The 20,792-nt window shown below is 37.8% G+C and overlaps 2 protein-coding genes across 22 annotated transcripts in view; both read left to right on the top strand.

Moving 5' to 3' along the window:
• The window catches only part of LOC135075302 (perilipin-4-like), a 38,515-nt gene extending 22,188 nt beyond the window's left edge, over positions 1-16,327 (top strand). For 2 of the 21 annotated variants that reach the window (XM_063969694.1, XM_063969693.1), the window contains exons 2-30: positions 1,551-1,730; positions 3,311-3,445; positions 3,751-3,816; positions 4,056-4,142; positions 4,754-4,852; positions 5,046-5,144; positions 5,385-5,483; positions 5,583-5,669; positions 5,744-5,842; positions 6,094-6,192; positions 6,414-6,500; positions 6,658-6,756; positions 6,930-7,028; positions 7,104-7,202; positions 7,285-7,371; positions 7,455-7,553; positions 7,638-7,736; positions 7,813-7,899; positions 7,976-8,074; positions 8,200-8,298; positions 10,937-11,035; positions 11,135-11,233; positions 11,323-11,421; positions 11,498-11,596; positions 11,701-11,799; positions 12,176-12,262; positions 12,913-13,053; positions 13,681-13,874; positions 15,251-16,327. In XM_063969694.1, coding sequence (XP_063825764.1) covers positions 1,551-1,730; positions 3,311-3,445; positions 3,751-3,816; positions 4,056-4,142; positions 4,754-4,852; positions 5,046-5,144; positions 5,385-5,483; positions 5,583-5,669; positions 5,744-5,842; positions 6,094-6,192; positions 6,414-6,500; positions 6,658-6,756; positions 6,930-7,028; positions 7,104-7,202; positions 7,285-7,371; positions 7,455-7,553; positions 7,638-7,736; positions 7,813-7,899; positions 7,976-8,074; positions 8,200-8,298; positions 10,937-11,035; positions 11,135-11,233; positions 11,323-11,421; positions 11,498-11,596; positions 11,701-11,799; positions 12,176-12,262; positions 12,913-13,053; positions 13,681-13,874; positions 15,251-15,340 — 3,011 coding nt within the window. In that variant the 3' untranslated portion in view covers positions 15,341-16,327. The remainder of the gene's footprint in view (positions 1-1,550; positions 1,731-3,310; positions 3,446-3,750; positions 3,817-4,055; positions 4,143-4,753; positions 4,853-5,045; positions 5,145-5,384; positions 5,484-5,582; positions 5,670-5,743; positions 5,843-6,093; positions 6,193-6,413; positions 6,501-6,657; positions 6,757-6,929; positions 7,029-7,103; positions 7,203-7,284; positions 7,372-7,454; positions 7,554-7,637; positions 7,737-7,812; positions 7,900-7,975; positions 8,075-8,199; positions 8,299-10,936; positions 11,036-11,134; positions 11,234-11,322; positions 11,422-11,497; positions 11,597-11,700; positions 11,800-12,175; positions 12,263-12,912; positions 13,054-13,680; positions 13,875-15,250) is intronic. The other 19 variants (XM_063969703.1, XM_063969705.1, XM_063969704.1 and 16 more) reach the window with 19 other exon arrangements.
• Positions 16,328-16,687: 360 nt separating this feature from the next.
• On the top strand, positions 16,688-17,611 carry LOC135075607 (large ribosomal subunit protein mL66). The gene is made up of 3 exons (XM_063970022.1): positions 16,688-16,823; positions 16,927-17,229; positions 17,410-17,611. The coding sequence occupies exons 1-3, from the start codon at positions 16,721-16,723 to the stop codon at positions 17,550-17,552; spliced, it is 549 nt and encodes a 182-aa protein (XP_063826092.1). The 5' UTR covers positions 16,688-16,720; the 3' UTR covers positions 17,553-17,611.
• The last annotated feature ends 3,181 nt before the right edge of the window (positions 17,612-20,792 follow it).

The raw sequence follows: 20,792 nt of genomic DNA, 5'->3' as shown, positions 1-20,792 counted from the left end.
CTATTTTCATTTGAGCCTAATATAAAATTTCATGAACAATATTTTTATTGTAGCAATTGTGGCATTTTCAAAATACTCATACCTGATGAAAAGTATAAAAAGCTATATTATTTCCTGATATTATTATATTTTATTGCTACGTCAAAGTTTATCTTAATTAAGAAACCAATTATTTTTAGATAATCTTGTTGACATTGTATTATTGATATAGGTTGAGTAACATCAATTAAGTTATCTTGTTGAATGTAGGTCACTATTAAACCGTTTTCCAATAATTTTAAATGACTGTCTCAGGATTTGGAAAGACTACAAAGTAAAAAAATCATGGGTTCTAGGTACTTCTTCCCGGCTTAGTTAGTTGTATTCAGTGAAAAAACGTTATGAACCTACTCAGGTCTATCTTATAATATCCCAGCACAGATTGTTGGCTGTTTAAGAAATTCTGTTTAAGATTTAAATGTATTCCGCGTTAATTGATGCATTGAGTGCGAACCGTCATGCATTATTAAAGTTGTTTACTCCAGCCCCGCTATGGTGGAGCCTGTCGTTAAATTTTACCGCCCATTCTACATTACGCGCTCTAGTAAATTAAGGATATATTGCTATATCTTGTGCATCTATGACATTATCAGGATTATTTTATGGACCTTAATGGTTTGTTTTACTGATAAAATATTTTTAACCTAATGAATTTTGTGATGTATTATGTAATTAATCCAGTAGCAGTAAGAGTACTCAATCTGTAATTAATTGTAACTGACACAATAGGAATGTCCATGATAAATGAATACCAGGTTTGAATGACATAATCTGAAGTTAACCTTGACTGACGCCGACATACAGCACATGTACAAATGGCGGCACATTTGGCTAAACACTGGTCTTATGGAGTTGCAATTGGTGCTATTTTAAAATAAAGATTCAGTCTGATCTGACGACTGTACATGGATTTATTTTACCCTCCTCAAAAAAACCTCTTTTGTTGTTACGTTCGACGCTACAACAATAATATGTTACAGTCAGCGTCAAATAGTTCATGACATGACACCCATAGTAGACAATAAGTTCGCAACACGTCCTTGTTACAATCGAAATAATTGTGTTGTCAACTTTTTGGTCACTGGGAGTCACGAATTATTTGACGCTAACTGTACCTACAAATGAAATATAAATATAAATATATCTTTGGACAATCTCACACAGCGCCATCTAGCCCCAAAGTAAGCAATGAATATGCTTGTGTTATGGGTGCTAGCTTAACGGATATATTACTTATATACTTTTTTTTTTTTAAATACATACATATTATACATAGTAACACCCAGACCCGTCACAGAAATTAAAATTCATCATTTCAATTTCTGCCCGGCCGGGAATCGAACCCGGGACCTCTCGGCATAGTAGTCCGTTCTGAACCACTACACCAAACGGCCGACTAAATGACACCAAAATGCTGCTACGTAACAACATGCCATGCACAGTGTTACAGACTTAAAAATAAAAATAAAATAAATAAATAACTTATTCTAAAACTGACTCTACCCCTGCAGGAGCGTTCCGGAGTATCGGAGAGAAGACCGCGTCTCTCTTCGAGCGCAAGAAGAAGGATGCGGAGCAGGTGGCCCAGGAGAAGGCGCAGGAGGCCGCCCACGTGGTGGAAGAACAGGCGAAGAAGACCGGGGAGATCATCGCTGGCGCCCAAAAGACCGCTGAGGACGCTGCTGGTAGTGGTAAGTGCGACAGTTCTTCTTTCTTCTTCTTGAAGTGTCGACAACAAACCTACACAGTGTCAGCCCAAAACTCCGCTACAAGAGTGGCGTTGTCAGTAGCCTTCATTAAATCTTCCTGCGAGCAGTTGTTTGGGCACGCAGCGCACGACATCATGTACTTCTTCGACTGAGGAACAAAACCACACCTGCACTCCAAGTTCTTCGTTTTTTTTCAGCCAAATGACTTCCACCGCTGGACAAAGGCCTCCTCCAAGGATCTCCATAACGACCGATCCTTTGCTTCCCGCGACCTTCACTAGATCGTTCGTCCACCTAGTAGGGGGCCTGCCTACACTACGTCTTCCGGCCCGTGGTCGCCATTCCACTCGAGAACTTTTGACTTTTGCCCCAGCGGCCAACCAACGGCCATGCATCATCTCTACGAGCTATGTGCCCCGACCACTGCCACTTGATTTTAGCAATTCTGCAGGCTATTACGGTCACTATAAATGCGATAGTATTTTATTGTAGATGAATAAATTTAATTGTTAGATTCCCGAAAATAAGGTAGGAGATTGCTCACATATGAAAAGGAAAGAAAATCTCAAGACGTAACTCCTGGTGATTACAATACAGTAATTATTGCAACATTGAATGCGTAGCACTTAATTAATGGATTGTCTAGAATTTCCCGCAGCAGCCGATGATTAAGTAATTAGTTAGTGCTCCACTAATCATTTATCGAGTTAACAATTTGGTTGTACTAATTGATAATGTAAGCATGAATGATTCATGCGAATTCTTGAATCATCAAAGATTTCTTTCTTGATGAATAAAATTTTATAAATAAACATTACCTACTTGTATTTCTTCAAAGGAAAGGTAGCGTCAGACTTTAGAGTTGTTTTCATCGTCCTATTTCGTTTAAAAACAAAAGTGTATTAACTTGGACTATTGTTTCATTCTCTTAACCTTTTGGCTGACATTGATTGCGCAACAATGCTATTAAGATATTATCAGCGTCTAAGCTAATTGGAGTCCGTTTATAGAGACTTACTGGCTCTACCTCCGTCGCGCGTGATCAGTTATCTTTTAACTGCGCATTAGCATTAAATGACACCAATAAAATTCCGAAATTATAACGAATATGATTATTGGGGCTTGCTGATTTATTGTAAGTGTCGTTCACCCCAAGTCCTGGATTTAGAATGGCTAAGCAACTCTGGTTGCGTTGAACGCTCGAGGTCGACCTCCTCAGGTTCTCGTGTTTAGAGCCATCTGATTAACCGTTTTATATTCCTAAATTACATAGTGTTTTCCTTATCAACCGCGCTATTCTAAGTCTTAGTAAAGATGAAATCACACCGAAAATAGGTTTTAGGTTGTAACACGGTCTCAAATTCAAATTCTTGATTGCCATATTGAGCCCATTTCAGGGCACAAACCTCTACAAATTAAATTTGTTTGCCCTAACAAGTAGATCGACTGAGTTCGAGGACCTCTATCACTTCTGTCACCTATTTCTTAAAGCCTTGAGTAGTTGAAAGAACACCATGTGAGATTTCTCCTACTAGTTATACTAAACCATAAATCTTCTCCAGCTGCCAACGCCAAGCAGTCAGCCATTGATGCCCTGGACAAGGAGATGTCAAAGGTGTCCCTGGCTGCAGGAGAGGCCAAGGACGCCGCCAGCCGCGCCGTGGCTGATGGCAAGAAGGCCGTAGACACCACTAAAGGTAAGGCACCAGCATCCTGGGACCTGAAAAGGTAGTTCTGGTAGTTAGAAATTGGTAGCAGAGTAGTTTGAGCACTTATTTTTGATGATTTTGGGCTTGATTAGTACCATAGTACTTTAGAGAGTAGTCCCATAGAAAGTAGCATCATATCAATAAGGTCTGCCAAACCTAATTAGTAGTTACGAGTACCTTTCTAAAATTGGAAAATCAAATCTTTCAACTTCTTGTACACCAGTCCTTTAGTAGTATTTTTAGTATGAAATGTATCGCATAAGTAGCTATAATTGCACTTTTATTATTCGTAGATACACTTGCAACCACAGTTGATAACTCAAAGAAGGCAGCCGAATCTGCGGTGAACACAGCTAAAGGTGAGATCACACTTTACGTAGCCTTCCAATAACCTCGAGATGAAGTCATCATTCTAGCCTTGAAGGAGACTATTTCCTTCCTTACAACTCTGCTTTATACTTTAATTATCTTTATAACTTTGTTTCTCACAAACACTGCATGTTTCTTATTCTTGACTTAACACACTTTTTTCTTATTAAGCACAGTAGTTCTTAACTTATCAGCACTTGCTTGTTAACTGTTGCATTGCACTTTGTAGATGGTATCTGTAGCGTCGCGGACTCTACCAAGAGTACCGCTCAGGGAGCTGTGGACACAGGTCTGTCGTATGTTGGGAGCGCCAAAGGTAATTAATAAGACATATTTATGTACACGTTTATCGTCGTTGAAGCTTGATTAGGTCTAGCCCAGCCATTCCGTAACTTAAAGCTTTAAAGCTCTATCCGAGAGCTACTACGGGCCAAATGAAGAACCATTTTTTTTATTTACTGGCAAGTTGGCAATATTTTGCGATGCCTATAACTGTGATGATTTGTGTCTCGATTTGATGAACAACAATGTTCTGAGACTTGTCTCTCTATTAATCCCTAATGTACTTATCCAAAGCTTTACTTTAAAGTTTTAAAGTATTTATATTTAGTAACCTCGTGTTTTATCGTTAGGTGTTTGTTTATATTATCGACAAAAAATAGTGCATAGGTTCAATACCTCGAATCATTAACACGTCTCCTGTCGTCATGTTGTTCCGTTAATTTTCCTCCCACGTTCTTGGCAAGTTTCTCTTGCTTTCACCACATCGATGTATCTTTAGGTTAGTCAATCCATTCTCGCCTATTTCAGTATTAAGTTCGTTATCCTTTTTACTTTCTAGAATTTATACAGGTTTCCCTCATATTATTTTATTTTTTTGTTATATTTTTCAGCCATCTTTATTTGCTTGTTATTTTGATTTCGTAGATACAGTCGCAAGCGCAGCCCAAAGCACAATTGACACCACCCAAAAGACCGCACAAAGCGCATTTGACACGAGCAAATCTTTTGCTACCGGTGCTAAAGGTATAAAGATATAAGTAATTTTCATCAAATCTATAACCTAAATCGGACCATCACCTACATACCTAAGTCATTGTAAATTTTCATTTCCCCTTTAAACAATATCTAGATTACTGAAATCTGGTTTTAGATAGCGTTAGCAAAGTAGATTTTCTTAGAGAAATCTATCACGATAATAATATTGTTAATGTTGTAGATAAAATTGCAAATACAGTAAACTCTACTGTCGATTGCACCAAAAACACAGCGCAATACGCTGCCGACTCTACCAAGTCATTCGTAGACAGTGCTAAAGGTATCTGCGAGTTGTGTCCTTTATTTGCACCCCGTTATTAACCCTTTGTTTGTTTGCCAACTAAACGCTTTGAGCGAGGTTTAGACTAGCGATAAAACTTGCAGAAATTGACTTCAACAAGCTGTTTACCACTACGCAAATAGCTGTGGAAAACCAACTTCTGCAAGATATATACAGTGGTGACAGCTTGAGGAAGTCAATTTCTGCAAGTTTTGTTGCTAGTCTAAACCTCGCTTTTAGATTCAGCAGAAAGCTCATTGCAATCGGCTCTGAATGCGTCGGTGACCGCCGCCTATTCCGCTTACGACGTTGGAAAGTCGTATTTCGATAGTGCTAAAGGTAGGACACGTTGCTTTGACAGTTATCAGTGTTTTGTTTTCGTCAGCTTTTGTTTTTTTTTTGTTTTGTTAATTTTTTAAGTTGTATTTTCCCTTGTAGATACTGTAGCCAGTACGGTAGATTCCACTAAAAATGCAGCCCATAACACAGTCGAATTAGGGAAATCGTACGTCGATTCCGCCAAAGGTATTTATCATTAATTTGAATTTGGTTTCACATTTGTTTTGTTGCTTTTTCCTTAGTTCATTGTACTTTTGTAGATGCCGTTACAAGCACCTACCAAAACACAGTCGATACCACGAAAAATGTTGTAAACTCTACTGTGGATACAGGCAAAACATACGTTAGCAGCGCTAAAGGTATTTATAGTTATCATTACACGTTCTAAATCAGAAATAGATTAATTGTTAATTAAAATAGCAGCATTAAATAAAATTAGCGATAGGAAGTTATTATTAACTTACCATTTATTAATAATAGTTTTTGTTTTGTTCAGGAAAACAATCATTAAGTTATTATCGCAATTTTATTGGTATAGGAACTTGAGTAATGTTGTTCTTGTGTTAAACACCTAAGACACGCAATATAATTACGTGGGAAACAATTTTAGATGCCGTGGCGAACACGGTGAACAGCACAGTTGACACAACTAAAAATGTCACAGCATCTGCCATTGGAAAAGGAACTGAGTTAGTGGGCAGTGCTAAAGGTAGGCATGTTTTTAAAACAAACAATATAAATAAAAATAACTTTAGGCAGATATTTAGAAACCTACCTATTGTAATTATACTACGAGTAGATGGAATAGACAGACACAAATCAGTGTGGTAGGATTTTGGATGGTCTGGATGACAATGGACGAGTGGTAGTCGAAATAGGAATATTTGACTTTTACAATGGATGGTATTTTACGTGACCTTCATTTCTTAGATACGATTGCAAACTCAGTAGACTCGGCGAAGAATGTCTCGACCTCGGCTTACGATGAGGGACTTTCAATCGCTGGAGCAACCAAAGGTTTCAAAGTTCATTAACGTTATTGTGCTAATTTATGTTTCCACTGTCAAGTTGTCATCCATTTTGTGCTAATTTACCCGTATCATTACCATTAAGTATATGTTTATCAAATTCATGTAAATAAACCATTTAATGTTAATTCATTCTGCTTCTGTAGACACTATAGCAAACACTGTGACAGCTACCGTAGACACTACAAAGAATTTTACATCATCGGCTTTAGACAAAGGTGCCACGTTAGTAGGCACTGCTAAAGGTAAATAAACCAAAAAACGCTTCACATTAAATTTTTAGTGCTTACTCCCTATGGCTTAGTAAATAAATTATTATCTCAAAACTGCTGTAAAATAACATTACAGTTTATGACCTTGACCATACATTTATTTTCTCATTTAGTACTTTATTTTCATTTTTGTTCAAATTTTGTAGACACCGTAGCAAACACAGTATCATCCACTGTAGACACAACTAAGAATGTAGCTGCAGCTGCAGTAGACAAAGGGACATCACTAGTTGGCACTGCTAGAGGTAGATACATAGAATCACTGTTTTTTTTGTTTTTTGTTGGTTTCAAAAATACTTTTTATTTTATTTTTATTGTAGACACCGTAGCAAACACAGTATCTGCCACAGTAGACACGACCAAAAATGTGGCCTCGGCTGCAGTAGAAAAGGGCACATCACTTGTAGGCGCTGCTAAAGGTATACACTGGGTAGATATTTGTACATGAACCATAGAATCATTGGACTGGTTTTCATTACTGTAGTGTATTTATTTTTGTAGACACCGTATCTGCCACAGTAGACACAACTAAAAATGTGGCTTCAGCTGCAGTAGAAAAAGGCACATCCATAGTAGGTTCTGCCAAAGGTTGGTCATTGATGTTCATTTGCATTTAAAAAAGCTTTTTATGTTGTTTTGATATATCCTTACTATTTAATTATTCTTTGTAGACACCGTAGCGAACACGGTATCGGCTACTGTAGACACAACTAAAAATGTTGCCGCTGCCGCTGTAGAAAAAGGCACTACATTAGTAGGCACGGCTAAAGGTATTACAAAATTGTTTATTTTTACTTTTTGTTTGTTTTATTTGTTCTATTTTCTTTTGTTTATTATTATTTTAACTATTGTAGACACCGTAGCAAACACTGTATCGGCGACTGTAGACACAACCAAAAATGTAGCAGCGGCCGCAATAGACAAGGGCACGTCACTGGTAGGAACTGCTAAAGGTATAATTTATCGTCATAAATTTCATCTTTAGTTTTTGTTTTATGCTTTTATTAACTGCGTACTATATTTTTGTAGAGACCGTATCAAACACCGTAGACACAACCAAAAATGTAGCTTCATCCGCATTTGAGAAAGGCACATCCCTTGTAGGTTCAGCCAAAGGTAATAAAGTTCAGTATTCCTGAGTTACAATTCAGTTTGGTTGTATTTTTGTTTATTTATTTTTTATTTATTGTAGACACTGTCACCAACACAGTATCAGCTACTGTAGACACAACTAAAAATGTTGCTTCTTCTGCATTTGAGAAAGGCACATCATTAGTAGGTTCAGCCAAAGGTAGGTAAAATTTATCAATTTCATTCATTACCATTACAATTTCATCATTTTTACGTTTGGTTTCAAATTGTAAAAGCTTTTCATAATACAAAGTTTAATTTTACGTTATTTATTGTCCATTGTAGACACCGTAGCAAACACAGTATCGGCAACAGTAGACACAACTAAGAATGTTGCTTCGTCCGCGTTTGATAAAGGAACAGCATTAGTGGGCTCAGCTAAAGGTATTGTAAGCTTTTCATTTGCATTTAAAGATTCATATGGGCATTTCTACTGTACGGTGTATTTTTTCTCAATTCGGTGCTAAAATTTATATTTAGCTTTTTAAGTAGTTTCAATACAAAAAAATAAATGTTACTCCATTCTGAATGTAAAAATAGCATTGTCACTAAATATTATGAAGTGGTTTATGAGAAATGTTAAGCATCGAATTGAGAGAGCACCGAATTGAGAAAATGAATCACGGAATTGAGAAATGAATCTCCAAATATAAAAATCGCTCCGCAAACTTAGAATTGATGACATTATGAAGTGATGAATGCCTAATGTATTTCAATAATTAACATAATAAATACTTAAAACGTTTTGATATCTGATTGCTGGTCTATTAGTTAGATGGTTCATTTTTAGGTTTATGTGTCTGAAATACCAATGGAATAAAACAAAAATCCTAATCAATATGTTTAATAAGGAACTATAATAAATTCTTAATTTTTATATATTATTTTAATTTTATTTAAATAAAACAAATAAATACATAACACAGGGTCTCTTTGTTTATTTATTCTTAACCTTAAACATAAAACAAATATTGCAAAACCCAAGAGCTAGATTGACCTGACACTATACCGAAGATATTATATCGGACGTCAGTTTGTACACGATTAAAATGGCACTCAAATAGCTGAAATACAACAAGGTACCAGGTGTTACGGCATTATAGCTGAGCTTCGCCGGTACTAAAGGCTCTACAGAAGCAGTTCAATTACGTCATTCTCGAAGAAAAAACGCCTCCGGCATGGCACAGAAGTGTAGTGATAGCATTATAGACTCATCTCACTTATGAGGCGTGTTTACAAACTGTTTTCGAGAGTCCTTACGAATTATCTCGCTCGCAGACTCGACGACTTCCAGTCTTCCGAACAAGCTTGTTTCCGAAAAGGCTTTAGTATTATGGTACACACACAGGTACGCTACGGCAGATTATACAGAAGACCAAGGAGTCGCGATATCGGGGATGATATCCGAGTCATGGCCTCCGTAGAGCCTTTCAACAAGTGGGTCTCAAAATGAACATGGACAAGACAAAAATCATGTCAAATGTCCGTGTTGCACCCACTCCTCTGAAGGTTGGAGACTACACTCGAAGTTGTTGACAATTGTGTATACCTGGGACAAGAGTCCAGATAGTTAGGTCCAACTTTGAGAAAGAGGTCTATCGCTGAATTCAACTCAGCTAAGCATCGATCGGGAAGCTTCGCTATTACTTCTGAAATACCGCAGCGTCTTAAGACAAAAGTCTTCTACCAGTGTGTGTTGCCAGTGATGGTGTATGGATGTGAAACTTGGTCGCTTACTATGAGCCTAATAAGAATCAGAAATGTGAATATCGGCAAGAGAACCAAAGTGACCGGCATAGCCCGTAAAATTGCATAAATCAAGTAGCAGTGGGCGGGACACATAGCTCGTACAGATAATGTCTGTTGGGACTGAAAAGTTGTCGAGTGGAAACCACGGACCAGTGAGCAGGCCCCCACTAGGTAGACCGACGATCTGGTGAAGGTCGAGGGAAGAACCTGGAAGAATTATTTTAATGAGATAGCAATAGCAGTGTATTTTTTTTAATGAAACCTCATAAAATTAGTTTTATTGTCTTCTGTCCAATGACTGGTACGGTCCAATGATTGTTAGTTCACCCTATTATTATGCTCTATTGATTTCATTATTATTTTAAGTTACACAAACAATTTATAGCACAATAAAAGTATCTATTTTCATTTAATATCAATTCGGTGTACGTGTTTTCTCAATTCGATGCCCCATATTCCGCGGAATTGAGATCCACGGAATTGAGGAAAAATCACATTTCATCAAATTACTCGAAAATATTATAAATTACAACGATTTCTACCAAACGTAATGGCAGATATCAGTTAAATACTTAATTAATTCAGCAGTAATCTCATTAAATACTTCATGAACATTATTAATATCGCACACCGGTTTGAGAAATGACCAGTGACCAAAAATTCTGAGTGATTTCAAACCTCTGAAAAATGCTCCTCAAAGCGACTGATCCCTCTTTTATACTGCTCGACCACTCGAGTGCAACTGCTAGTTTATGGGAATCAGGCGTGGGTGTTCGTATTGTGCGTTGTTAGTGATATATGAGCACAAAAGTAAAAATCACGGAATTGAGGCACACACGTCGGACAAAATTTAAATGTGTTACTGTATTAAAACCCAAGGACTTGCAATAAAGAAACTCATTTATATAGCTTTATTAACTATCCCTTGTTCTGTGAATGTGGGTTTCATAATGGGGAAGTTATTATTTCAAAAGTTATGAAGCAAGAACGAGTAAATTCTGGAAACCGGACACTCCATTTTAGGCCAAATTTCGCCCGTTTTTGAACTTTCGGATTTTTTCAAGGCGAGATGTAAAACCTGGCGGTCTTCTAAATATGCTCTCCATCAAGTCAAGAGTCCTATAAATACGTGTGATTTTTTTCAAGTCCGTACTTCAATTTTAAAGGTACTTTTTTCGCCCCAGTAGGTCGATCGGTCGTCCCCGTAGAAATGCCCATATCCATTAGGATAGGAAGATTTATTCTTATCGTTTTATTTTCCTTTTATTTGTAGACACTGTAGCAAACACTGTATCCGCCACAGTAGACACGACCAAAAATGTTGCTTCGTCCGCATTTGACAAAGGCACATCACTAGTAGGCTCTGCTAAAGGTATTTTATGCTTTTAATTTACATTTAAAGGTTCATACTGGTTCATACCCATTATGAGAGGAATATTTATTATTTGTATCGTTTTATCTTTTATTGTAGACACTGTAGCAAACACAGTATCAGCAACGGTAGACACAACTAAGAATGTTGCTTCGTCCGCGTTTGATAAAGGAACATCTTTAGTGGGCTCTGCTAAAGGTATTTTATGCTTTTAATTTGCATTTAGAGGTTCATCTTACCTATAATTATAGCAATATTTATTTACATCGTTTTATTTACCGTTGTAGACACCGTAGCAAACACTGTATCGGCAACTGTAGACACAACTAAGAATGTTGCTTCGTCCGCGTTTGACAAAGGAACATCATTAGTGGGCTCTGCTAAAGGTATTATAATGCTTTTATTTTGCGAACTTGTACTTAGTAGGATGATTATTTTTAATCGTTTTATTTACTCTTGTAGACACCGTAGCAAACACAGTATCGGCTACTGTAGACACAACCAAAAATTTCACTGCTTCAGCAGTAGACAAGGGCGCAAGTTTCTTTGATTCTGCTAAAGGTATACTTTATTATTTATCTTTTGGTTATCATTGGTTATCATTCATCAGTTGCTTTTACTTAATATTATTTGTTGTGTTATTTACTATGATTTATTAATTGTAGACACAGTAGCAAACACTGTATCAGGCACTGTAGACACAACCAAAAATGGGGCTTCATCTGCAGTAGACAAAAGCTCTGCTTTTGTAGGGTCAGCCAAAGGTCAGCCAAAAATAAATAATAATGTTTTTCGTTTTGTGATTGTTTGTTGTGTGACGTCATTATACTCTTAGATAGGTACGATTGCAAATTGGATAGGTATACTTAGTTATGACTAAAACATACCTGTTTACCAGTTTAAGTTGCAGTTGAATAATGCTTAATTTTAGGCTTCAGTTTTCGTACAATGTCTGAAATGGTTAAACTTTAACAATTTGATATTATTCTGATTGTATGAATTTGTGGCGTGAAAGAAAAAATCTACCAACTTACACAACTAGCATAACCTAATTAATTTTAAGGCATTTCTTGGGTTGCATGTGGTTTTCTTTTCTAATTTTCTGCTTTTTTTCTTTAACTCTCACTAACTTTTCCGTAGATACAGTAACAAGCACGTTATTTAGCACCTCAGAGTCTCTTGAAAAGATCGAGAACGAAGTTGAAGAAATAGCTGAATGTTCTTCAGGTAAGTAACAACGTAGCATTTTCCCTGCTTGTTTATTTTTAGTTGAAAAATTTTGACATATTAATCAGGCAGATAGGTGATTAGTCATGCTTAACAGAACAATTAACGACGTGTCGTTAATAAAAGAGTTTGGCGCCATAACAATTGTTCAATTGAGACAGAAGTCTTTCATTAAGACATCAATGGGTAATCGGTGCAATTGTTATACTTGCTTGAGTTTAACTAGCGACTATTTTCTAGTCTGATTGATACTAAGTTCGATGCTACTAAATGAGGGGCAAACTCTGCCCTGAACGGCACAAAGAGTATATGTATAGTTGAAGAATCTACTGGTAAACTATTCGCGCATTGGTTTTCATTAATGAATGATCTAAACAGATTTTCTTGAGTGAATATAATTACTTTCATGAAACTAATATGTCTAATGTCCAAGATTAACTGACCCGCTTACAATGACAAACTTTTTAAACACATTTCTCCATTGAAAAGTTTATTTGTGTTGTCTAACTGAATTATTTCTATTTATTGAAGTGAAGTGTGTGTCTTTTGAAATAACCCACGACAAATGAGCGATTCTAATCTCTAAAAAACCCTACTAATGCTAAACGACGTTTTCGTGTATGTTATTCTTATAAATATTTTCTCTTCAGATGCCATCCACACGACCATGGACACGACGAAGAAGGCAGCCGAGGATGCGAAGGCGCAGACGATGAAGGCAGCTGAAGACGCCAAGGAGAGGGCCAAGGCCGCCGCCGAGGCCGCCAAGGAAGAGGCCAAGAGGGCAGCCAGTGAGTACTAACCCTAAATAAAACTCATTTTATATTTGCAAATAGGCTTTTTAAAAGCACTTTTATACGTCCGTTAATAAATACAAAGGATTTCCTAATTCAACTTCTTGCCGGCCAAAAAGTCTCATGTCTTTGTTGTGGTGACGCGTTTTAAAGCCGTAATAAAAACAAGTTTTACAATGTCGAAATACGAGTAATTTGTCTATTTTAATATTGTAAATTGAATAATTTAAATACAGCGATGATGCAATCAAAGCAGTTCCTGAATAATTATGTTTTTTGTTTTTGTTTATTGACAAAAATACGATGATGTGTCCATCGATAAATCTACACAGTACTTTATTTAAACAAGCTGGCTCAAAACTTACACCGCGCCGGTCGGAATCAAGCAATCGAGTCGAAAATCATCGTTCGTAAACTAAACGCGGTCTTGCACATTATCATGTGCAACCTCCATAAGCCTAAGGCTGGGTTGCACCATCTTACTTTAACTTTGACAAACGTCAAAAATCTGTCAAACTCCATATAAAAAGCACCGGTTATCGTTATAGTTACGGTCAAATTAGGTGATGCAACTCAGCCTAAGTTTAGCATTATAATAGGACAAACGTTACTTATTCACTTCAGACATTGCCTTAGAAGAGTCCAAGAAGGCAGCAGAGAAGGCGGCTGCCGACGCAACCAACGCCGTCAACAGCACCGTCGACAGCACCTTCAAGCGAGTGGAGCACGCCACCGACGAGGGCCTGAAGAACGCCGGCCATGTGGTAGACTCCAAACTCAAGGACGCCGACAAGTTCCTCAGCGAGAAGAGAGATACGGTAAGCTGCCCCTACTGCTAAGTCCTACTTGCCCCCTCTTGACATAGCTCAGTCAACAACACCTTCTAGCGAGTGGAGCACGCCACCGACGAGGGTCTGAAGAACGCCGGCCATGTCGTCGACTCCATGCTCAAGGACGCCGACAAGTTCCTCAGCGAGAAGAGAGATACGGTAAGCCCTCTCTAGGTTGCTCTTTGCCCCTACTGTTGGGACTTCCCTGTCCCCCTAGAAAATACCTTCGACAACACCCTCAAGCGAGTTAAACTCAAAACCGACGAGGGCCTCAAGAACGTTGGCCATGTTGTAGTCTCTAAGATCAAGGATGCTGACAAGTTCCTCAGCGAGAAGAGAGATACGGTAAGCTGCTCCCACTGCTTGGTCTAATTTACCCCTCAATGCTAGATCATATCTGCCCCCTTAAGACACCACGCTGAAGCGAGTGGAGCTTGCCACCCACACTAAGATCAAGGACGCTGACAAGTTCCTCAGCCAGTAAGAGACATACGGCAAGCTTCTTCCAAATGCCCCTTAGACAAAGTTTTTTTTTAATGCTAGACAAGGCAGGTATTTGACCGCAATCGCACCTGGTGTTAAGTGAGATGCAGTCTAAGATGGTAAGAAGTTACGTGGCAGTTTTCATTTCGCAATCGTTTCACGGATTGTACAGGAAAGCCGCTTCCAGAAGTAACTAAGTGGATTGGTAGCAACGTCATAATATTAGTCATTTCACTATAAACGTCATGAGATGAGATTCCATTTCCGTTCACAGCAGTTTGTAAGATGGCTCATGAAACGAAACATACATACCTATAAATAATTAGGTACATACTTAGTCAGCGTCAAATAGTTCGTGACACTCAGTGATCAAAAAGTTGATTGGACAATCTTACGAGTATTCCAATTAATGGTAACAAAGATGTGTTTGGAACATTTTGACTATTTTAGGTATCAAAAACTATTTGACGCTGACTGTACCTACCTATCGAATCAGAAATGAGGAGATCCGCAGGAGAACCAAAGTAACATAGCTCGCAGAATTGCTAAAATCAAGTGGCAGTGGGCGGGGCACATAGCTAGTAGAGACGATGGCCGTTGGGGCAGGAAAGTTCTCGAGTGGCGACCACGGGCTGGAAGACGTAGCGTGGGCAGGCTTCCTACTAGGTGGACCGACGATCTGGTAAAGGTCGCGGGAAGAGCCTGCATGCGGACAGCGCAGGACCGTTCATTGTGGAAAACCTTGGGGGAGGCCTTTGTCCAGCAGTGGACGTCATTTGGCTGAAACGAACGAACGAACAAACGTACCTACCTAACAATAACACCGCCACCAACGTAGGATTGCCCACTATTTAAACTAATTCCCTCGTGTTTTCTTCCAGTTGGTGACCAACTTTTCGACGGCAGCGCATGACGGCGCGCAGGGCGCAGCCGGGCTCCTCAGCAAAGGGCTGGCCACCTTCCCCAAGTGAACCCTCCCCGAGCCTGCATGCCATGTGTATACGGAAACTAACATAGGTTATGACAAGTAGACCCTTAATTGACTTGTGCTCCATTTTTGTTTAGATTCTCCTAGGTATTTTTTTACCATTTTAAGTCTATTAAGTTACTAGATTTTCATTTATTTTGCGTACCTTGAAGGTTATTTTACTATATTTATAATTTGTCTCTCGTTAGTTTCCGAATACACACATTCATCTTTGTTTATACTTGCACATTGTCTTTAAGTTTTGATATAATGATACAATTTATTGTATTTTATTAAGTGTCTGCCTAACACAGAATGGAGGTTGCGTAACACCAACATCGCGAACAATGTATCTTAAGTTTTATTTTTAAGCATTTTAATGGTTTGTATACCTCAAAATCGTAAATAACATTAGGTATGTTAATTCACAAAAATGCAATCTCATTTTATCTTACATTATAAAAATGTATATGATCGTACAAGTAGGTAAGTTTAGTTGTAAGTAAGGTTTTTATTTCAGTTTGTTTTGCATTTCACTTGCATTTCAAATTCCAAATTCAGAAAGAATGCTTCGCTTTACCGTCCATTGAAGGCCTTGGAAATTGTTATACTGGATATAACTACGTAGGTGATCGGATTCGCAGAAGTATTTAATATCTTTGTTACTAAGAATGTTTCAGCTTTTGGAAGAATATTACACTGTTCAATAGCTTTTATTTATCTTATTAAACTATTTACACAGATTCACGTACTGCTCGGCAGGCTATTTTTTATTGCCAACAGATTTTATGGTTCTTCATGTTGTTCTTCAAGGTAGTTTGACTACCTTTACACTTTACTGCTTTTTAAATGTTTAAGCGCAAACGCAATGTTTAAATTTTTTACTATTATTGTATTAATATTTTATTGTTATTTGTTTAATTATAAATGATGTCATATAAATATTTTATCCGTGTCAATGGCTTATTTAATAAATACTTATATTATCTTACTATATTTATTTCATTAACTAAAAAAACCCCTTTAATTGGAAGTAAGTATGGCATTTCACAGCCTCATATTATAATGTTAACGATTTAGTTTTTGTCGTTGTGATTTGTCATAAAATTAAGTAGTTACGTCATTATTAGAAATTAAAAAAAAAATAGATAACCATAAAATACAGGAAAAGAAAAAAACACCACAGGTGCTACTAGGTATATCGAGTTTGTCCGCAAACCGTAAATGTAAACTATTTTAAAAATGGCGCGGTAAGACCGGAAATGACCCTCAAACCAGTGTTGCCATATAATTTACAAATATTTTCTACTAAGTACTCAAGAATGTACAAAAGTAGTGAAGAAACAAAACGTTTTTTGACATTTGCGAAAGATCAACAACAATCATGGCGGCGTTGGTTCGCTCTAAACTTGGATTTCTCAAAAATACGATTTTATCGACTTCTATTCGTTCACTTTCGACTACGACACCACTAAATATTAAAGAAAGTATGTATTAGGCTATATCTTATTCTTGTAATTTACATTTTGTGAACATAACCTCTACACATTTGTTATTGGGGTTATTTTCATTTTTGTGTTGTTTTTCTAGTACGGGAGCATAAAGAAGGTACAACTCTAGTAGTAGAGGCTGTGACGCTGCCATCTCCACGCCAGGATCTACTAGTTCGAGCGGAGAAATTCAATTTACCCACATCATACTGTGACGATGATAGTTCAGCAAAGAAGCCATGTTATATGTGTGCTCTTGGATTGGACGTGAAACACACTGATGTCCTAATATTGAGCCAGTTTGTAAGATCTGATGGATGTATGCTTCCACGGAGGATCACTCAATTGTGTAGCCGTCAGCAGAAGAAAATAGGCAAAATGGTTACAATGGCTCAAAAAGCAGGTCAGTATTTTTGTAACAAAAAATCTTTCCATAATACAAGTTATTTGTATGCACAAATGTAGAGCTCATGCTTGTCTGGTCAACCTACAGTAATATAACCCAACGCCCTGCTATACACATTTGAAAGTAGATTTACAAAAGATATGGAAGGACCAAGATTGAAGTCTTCTTCTTTTGCAGGTTTGATGATAAATCTGACTCCTGCAGGGTGCAAGAAGGACCCCAGAAAGAGAAGAGATCACAAAAAGTTCAACACATACTACGATGAGAAAACTATATTCATGAAGCGGATACCTGATCAGAATGACAAATGGAAGCGATAGACAAATTGTAAATTAATGTAAATATTTTGGTTGGAATAAATTAATATCTGTAGAAAGTATTTACAACTTCTTATTTTTTTTTTTTTTTTTTTTTTCGAGAATAAATTTTATAATAATACATTAACTTAAAATGACTTAAAAACTAAAATTTAAAAACTTCTTATTGAATAATCCATACCTAAGTATTGCAAAATTTATAAAATATCCTAGTTATAGTAGGGAATTTAGTGCAAGAACCCCTCCACTTTGGTATAGAAGGCTAATTTTTGCAACAGTGGTTCTTTGGGTGCTCCTGAGTGGATTTCCGTCGGTAGACATCGGGAGCCCCCCCTGTGGTAGCAGGGGGAGGGGGGGCAAGTTTCCTTCCGCCGCGCTTCACTTTAAGGCCCATATCTTCAAAACTATGGGTATTAGGGCAAGTGTGGTATCATTTTCGGATAATTAAAGGATGGCGAATTCATTTCTAGAACAAACTTTTTGCCTTTTCATACAAAAAATTAGAAATATTGAGTAAAATTCACAAAAACCAAAAAGCATTTTTTTAAATAAACGTCGTTTACTTTTAAACCACTGGAGATAATCTAATAAAAAAAATATGATCTGAAAGCTACATTTATCAGACTTATAAAAATATAACATTGTATGGTACTTTTTTCGCAAAAAGTAGGTGAAAAAAATTTTTTCTTCAGGACACAGCGGGCGAATTTTATTGCGCATCGGAAAAAAATATTTATTTTATCCATGAATTCATACTATTTGGTTCATAAGCAAGCAAGGATTATTATTTTAGAATTTATTTAGAGTTGCTGGCACATCAATCTACCATATTTTGTATTTTTTCGTCAATTGATTTTGAACTCTATGTGTGAGACATAAGGTTGAAAATAGTTTAAATACATTTTAATATTGAAAATATAAGAAGAAAGCACTAAATAAAGAACTTTAATTTGTCTAAACGTCATAATGATTATTATTATTTTAATTAACACTTATTTCTACATACTATTGTACTAGTGATTTAACGGAAAGGTAAGTGTGAGGAAAATGAGGTTTCACAATCATAGTGCGGGAGATATTTTTAGCACAAAGGTTACGGCTGTGACCTTTTTAGTTGTTTTTTTCAGACAGCACCAGCTTCTGCACTACTTCTTGCACTTACATCTCACCATTTCCAGGCAAGCCGCGGCAGCTACGGGCAAACCGGTCCATGTAGGCTCCATCTTGCTATCGGCTCTGGTCCACCTCCAACCAGTCGGGTAAAGGGAAGACTGAGTCGGTTGCTTGTAACTAATCCTATACGCGAACCCCTTGGATTGATCTAATAAGTAAGTGGATAGATCTTGAACAAGGGACGACTAGAAAAGAGGACCAAAATCCCAACAGAACAGTCTAATCTGGTTTACTGACAGCTCAAAGATGCAGTAGCGGCGAAGGGGGGGGGGGGGGCCGCCCCGGGTGCCAAGCATCAGAGGGTGACACATGTCGCACAGATTAGTACTCACTGGCGCATCTGCATAGCAAGTCTGCGGTCTATGTCAATGTCTTCAATCTTGGAATCGGTAGGTAACCCCAAAATCGTGGGGGTTACCAGGGGGTGCCTTAGGACTTACGCCGCCACTGCAAAGATGGCCTTGGGAACGGGAACGGGCGTCTACTGTAAACACTTCGAACATAGTGAACGCTTAAGGAGGTTTGCAACAGTGTTTCAAGCTGAATTCTACGCTATAATATGTGTGCACTAAAGAACAGGGGTGTAAAAAACGCAATATTTACATCCTGATCCACAGCCAGGCAGCACTCAAACAAAAAGCCATCGCCTCAGTGAAGGTTGAGTCTAGAATTATTCTAGATGCAATCGTAAAGATGAACAAACTCGGAAGGCATGAAAGTGTCCCTGATGTGGGATATCTGGACATACACGGATCAAATGCAATGGGAGAGCCGACAGTCTAGCGAAACTAGGGTCAGAGGCGATACCTATTGGGTCAGAACTGATACTTACCTTTATCTAACGGCATACCTCATGGCCATAATATGGTCATATCCAAGAAGCACAGTGCTGAATGGGAAAGCTCCAACGATATAAGATAAGCATCTCCAAATCATTCCTAAAGGGAAACACAGGGTCATGGAGAAAACCCATTAAGCGGAAATAAAAGGTACCTAAGCCCAAGCAATTACTGGTACGCAAACTGTACCTGCGTACCTGCGAGGTACTGGGCATTATGGAACGAACCACATGTCCCACAAAATGGGCCTAACAACAGAAGACAGCTCTCGAGCATGTGGAATACATGTGGGGTCCATAAATCAATACTGTAAGGATGGGTCTGCTTGGGTCAGCATATCCGGCATCAGAAGACTTAGAAGGCTTTCACTCAGACGCTTAATTCACCTAATGAATAGGATTTTTTTTGGATGATAGGGAATAAAAAAATGGAGCATAAAGATCCTAATGGGTCGCTGTGGACTACGCTTAGACCTAGCTTAGCTTAGCTTAGGCCCTACATAAGATAACCCAGACAGCAGCAGCAGCTTTGTATCAGCCTTGGCTACTGGCAGTATATCAAGGGATTCGCGTATAGGATCAGGTGCAAGCAACCGACTCGAGTCTTCCCTTTACCCGACTGGTTGGGGGTGGACCAGAGTCGATAGCAAGATGGAGCCTACATGGACCGCTTTGCCCGTAGCTGCCGCGGCTTGCCTGGAAATGGTGAGATGTAAGTGCAATAAATCTAAAAATCTTCCTCTCTCCTAAAATGCAGTGCCCGACAGGGTCCATAATTGTATCTTACCTTACCAATAACACCTTTTGTAAACATTATGGAAGCAATAAACTATTGAGTATTGAGTATTAAGAAGTAGTGCAGAAGCTGGTGCTGTCTGAAAAAAACAACTAAAAAGGTCACAGCCGTAACCTTTGTGCTAAAAATATCTCCCGTACTATGATTGTGAAACCTCATTTTCCTCACACTTACCTTTCCGTTAAATCACTAGTACAATAGTATGTAGAAATAAGTGTTAATTAAAATAATAATAATCATTATGACGTTTAGACAAATTAAAGTTCTTTATTTAGTGCTTTCTTCTTATATTTTCAATATTAAAATGTATTTAAACTATTTTCAACCTTATGTCTCACACATAGAGTTCAAAATCAATTGACGAAAAAATACAAAATATGGTAGATTGATGTGCCAGCAACTCTAAATAAATTCTAAAATAATAATCCTTGCTTGC

The sequence above is a fragment of the Ostrinia nubilalis genome, chromosome 10 (genome assembly GCF_963855985.1).
Source record: "Ostrinia nubilalis chromosome 10, ilOstNubi1.1, whole genome shotgun sequence".
NCBI classification, from domain to species: domain Eukaryota; kingdom Metazoa; phylum Arthropoda; class Insecta; order Lepidoptera; family Crambidae; genus Ostrinia; species Ostrinia nubilalis.
The sequence above is the reverse complement of the archived record's forward strand: the minus strand, read 5'-3'. Positions and strand labels throughout refer to the sequence as shown.

Bases quoted from the DNA above. Each gene is read 5' to 3' on its own strand.
- LOC135075607 (XM_063970022.1), top strand. From the start codon at position 16,721: ATGGCGGCGTTGGTTCGCTCTAAACTTGGATTTCTCAAAAATACGATT. The intron at 16,824-16,926 runs GTATGTATTAGG...TTGTTTTTCTAG, and splicing joins ACCACTAAATATTAAAGAAA to TACGGGAGCATAAAGAAGGT. The intron at 17,230-17,409 runs GTCAGTATTTTT...CTTCTTTTGCAG, and splicing joins TACAATGGCTCAAAAAGCAG to GTTTGATGATAAATCTGACT.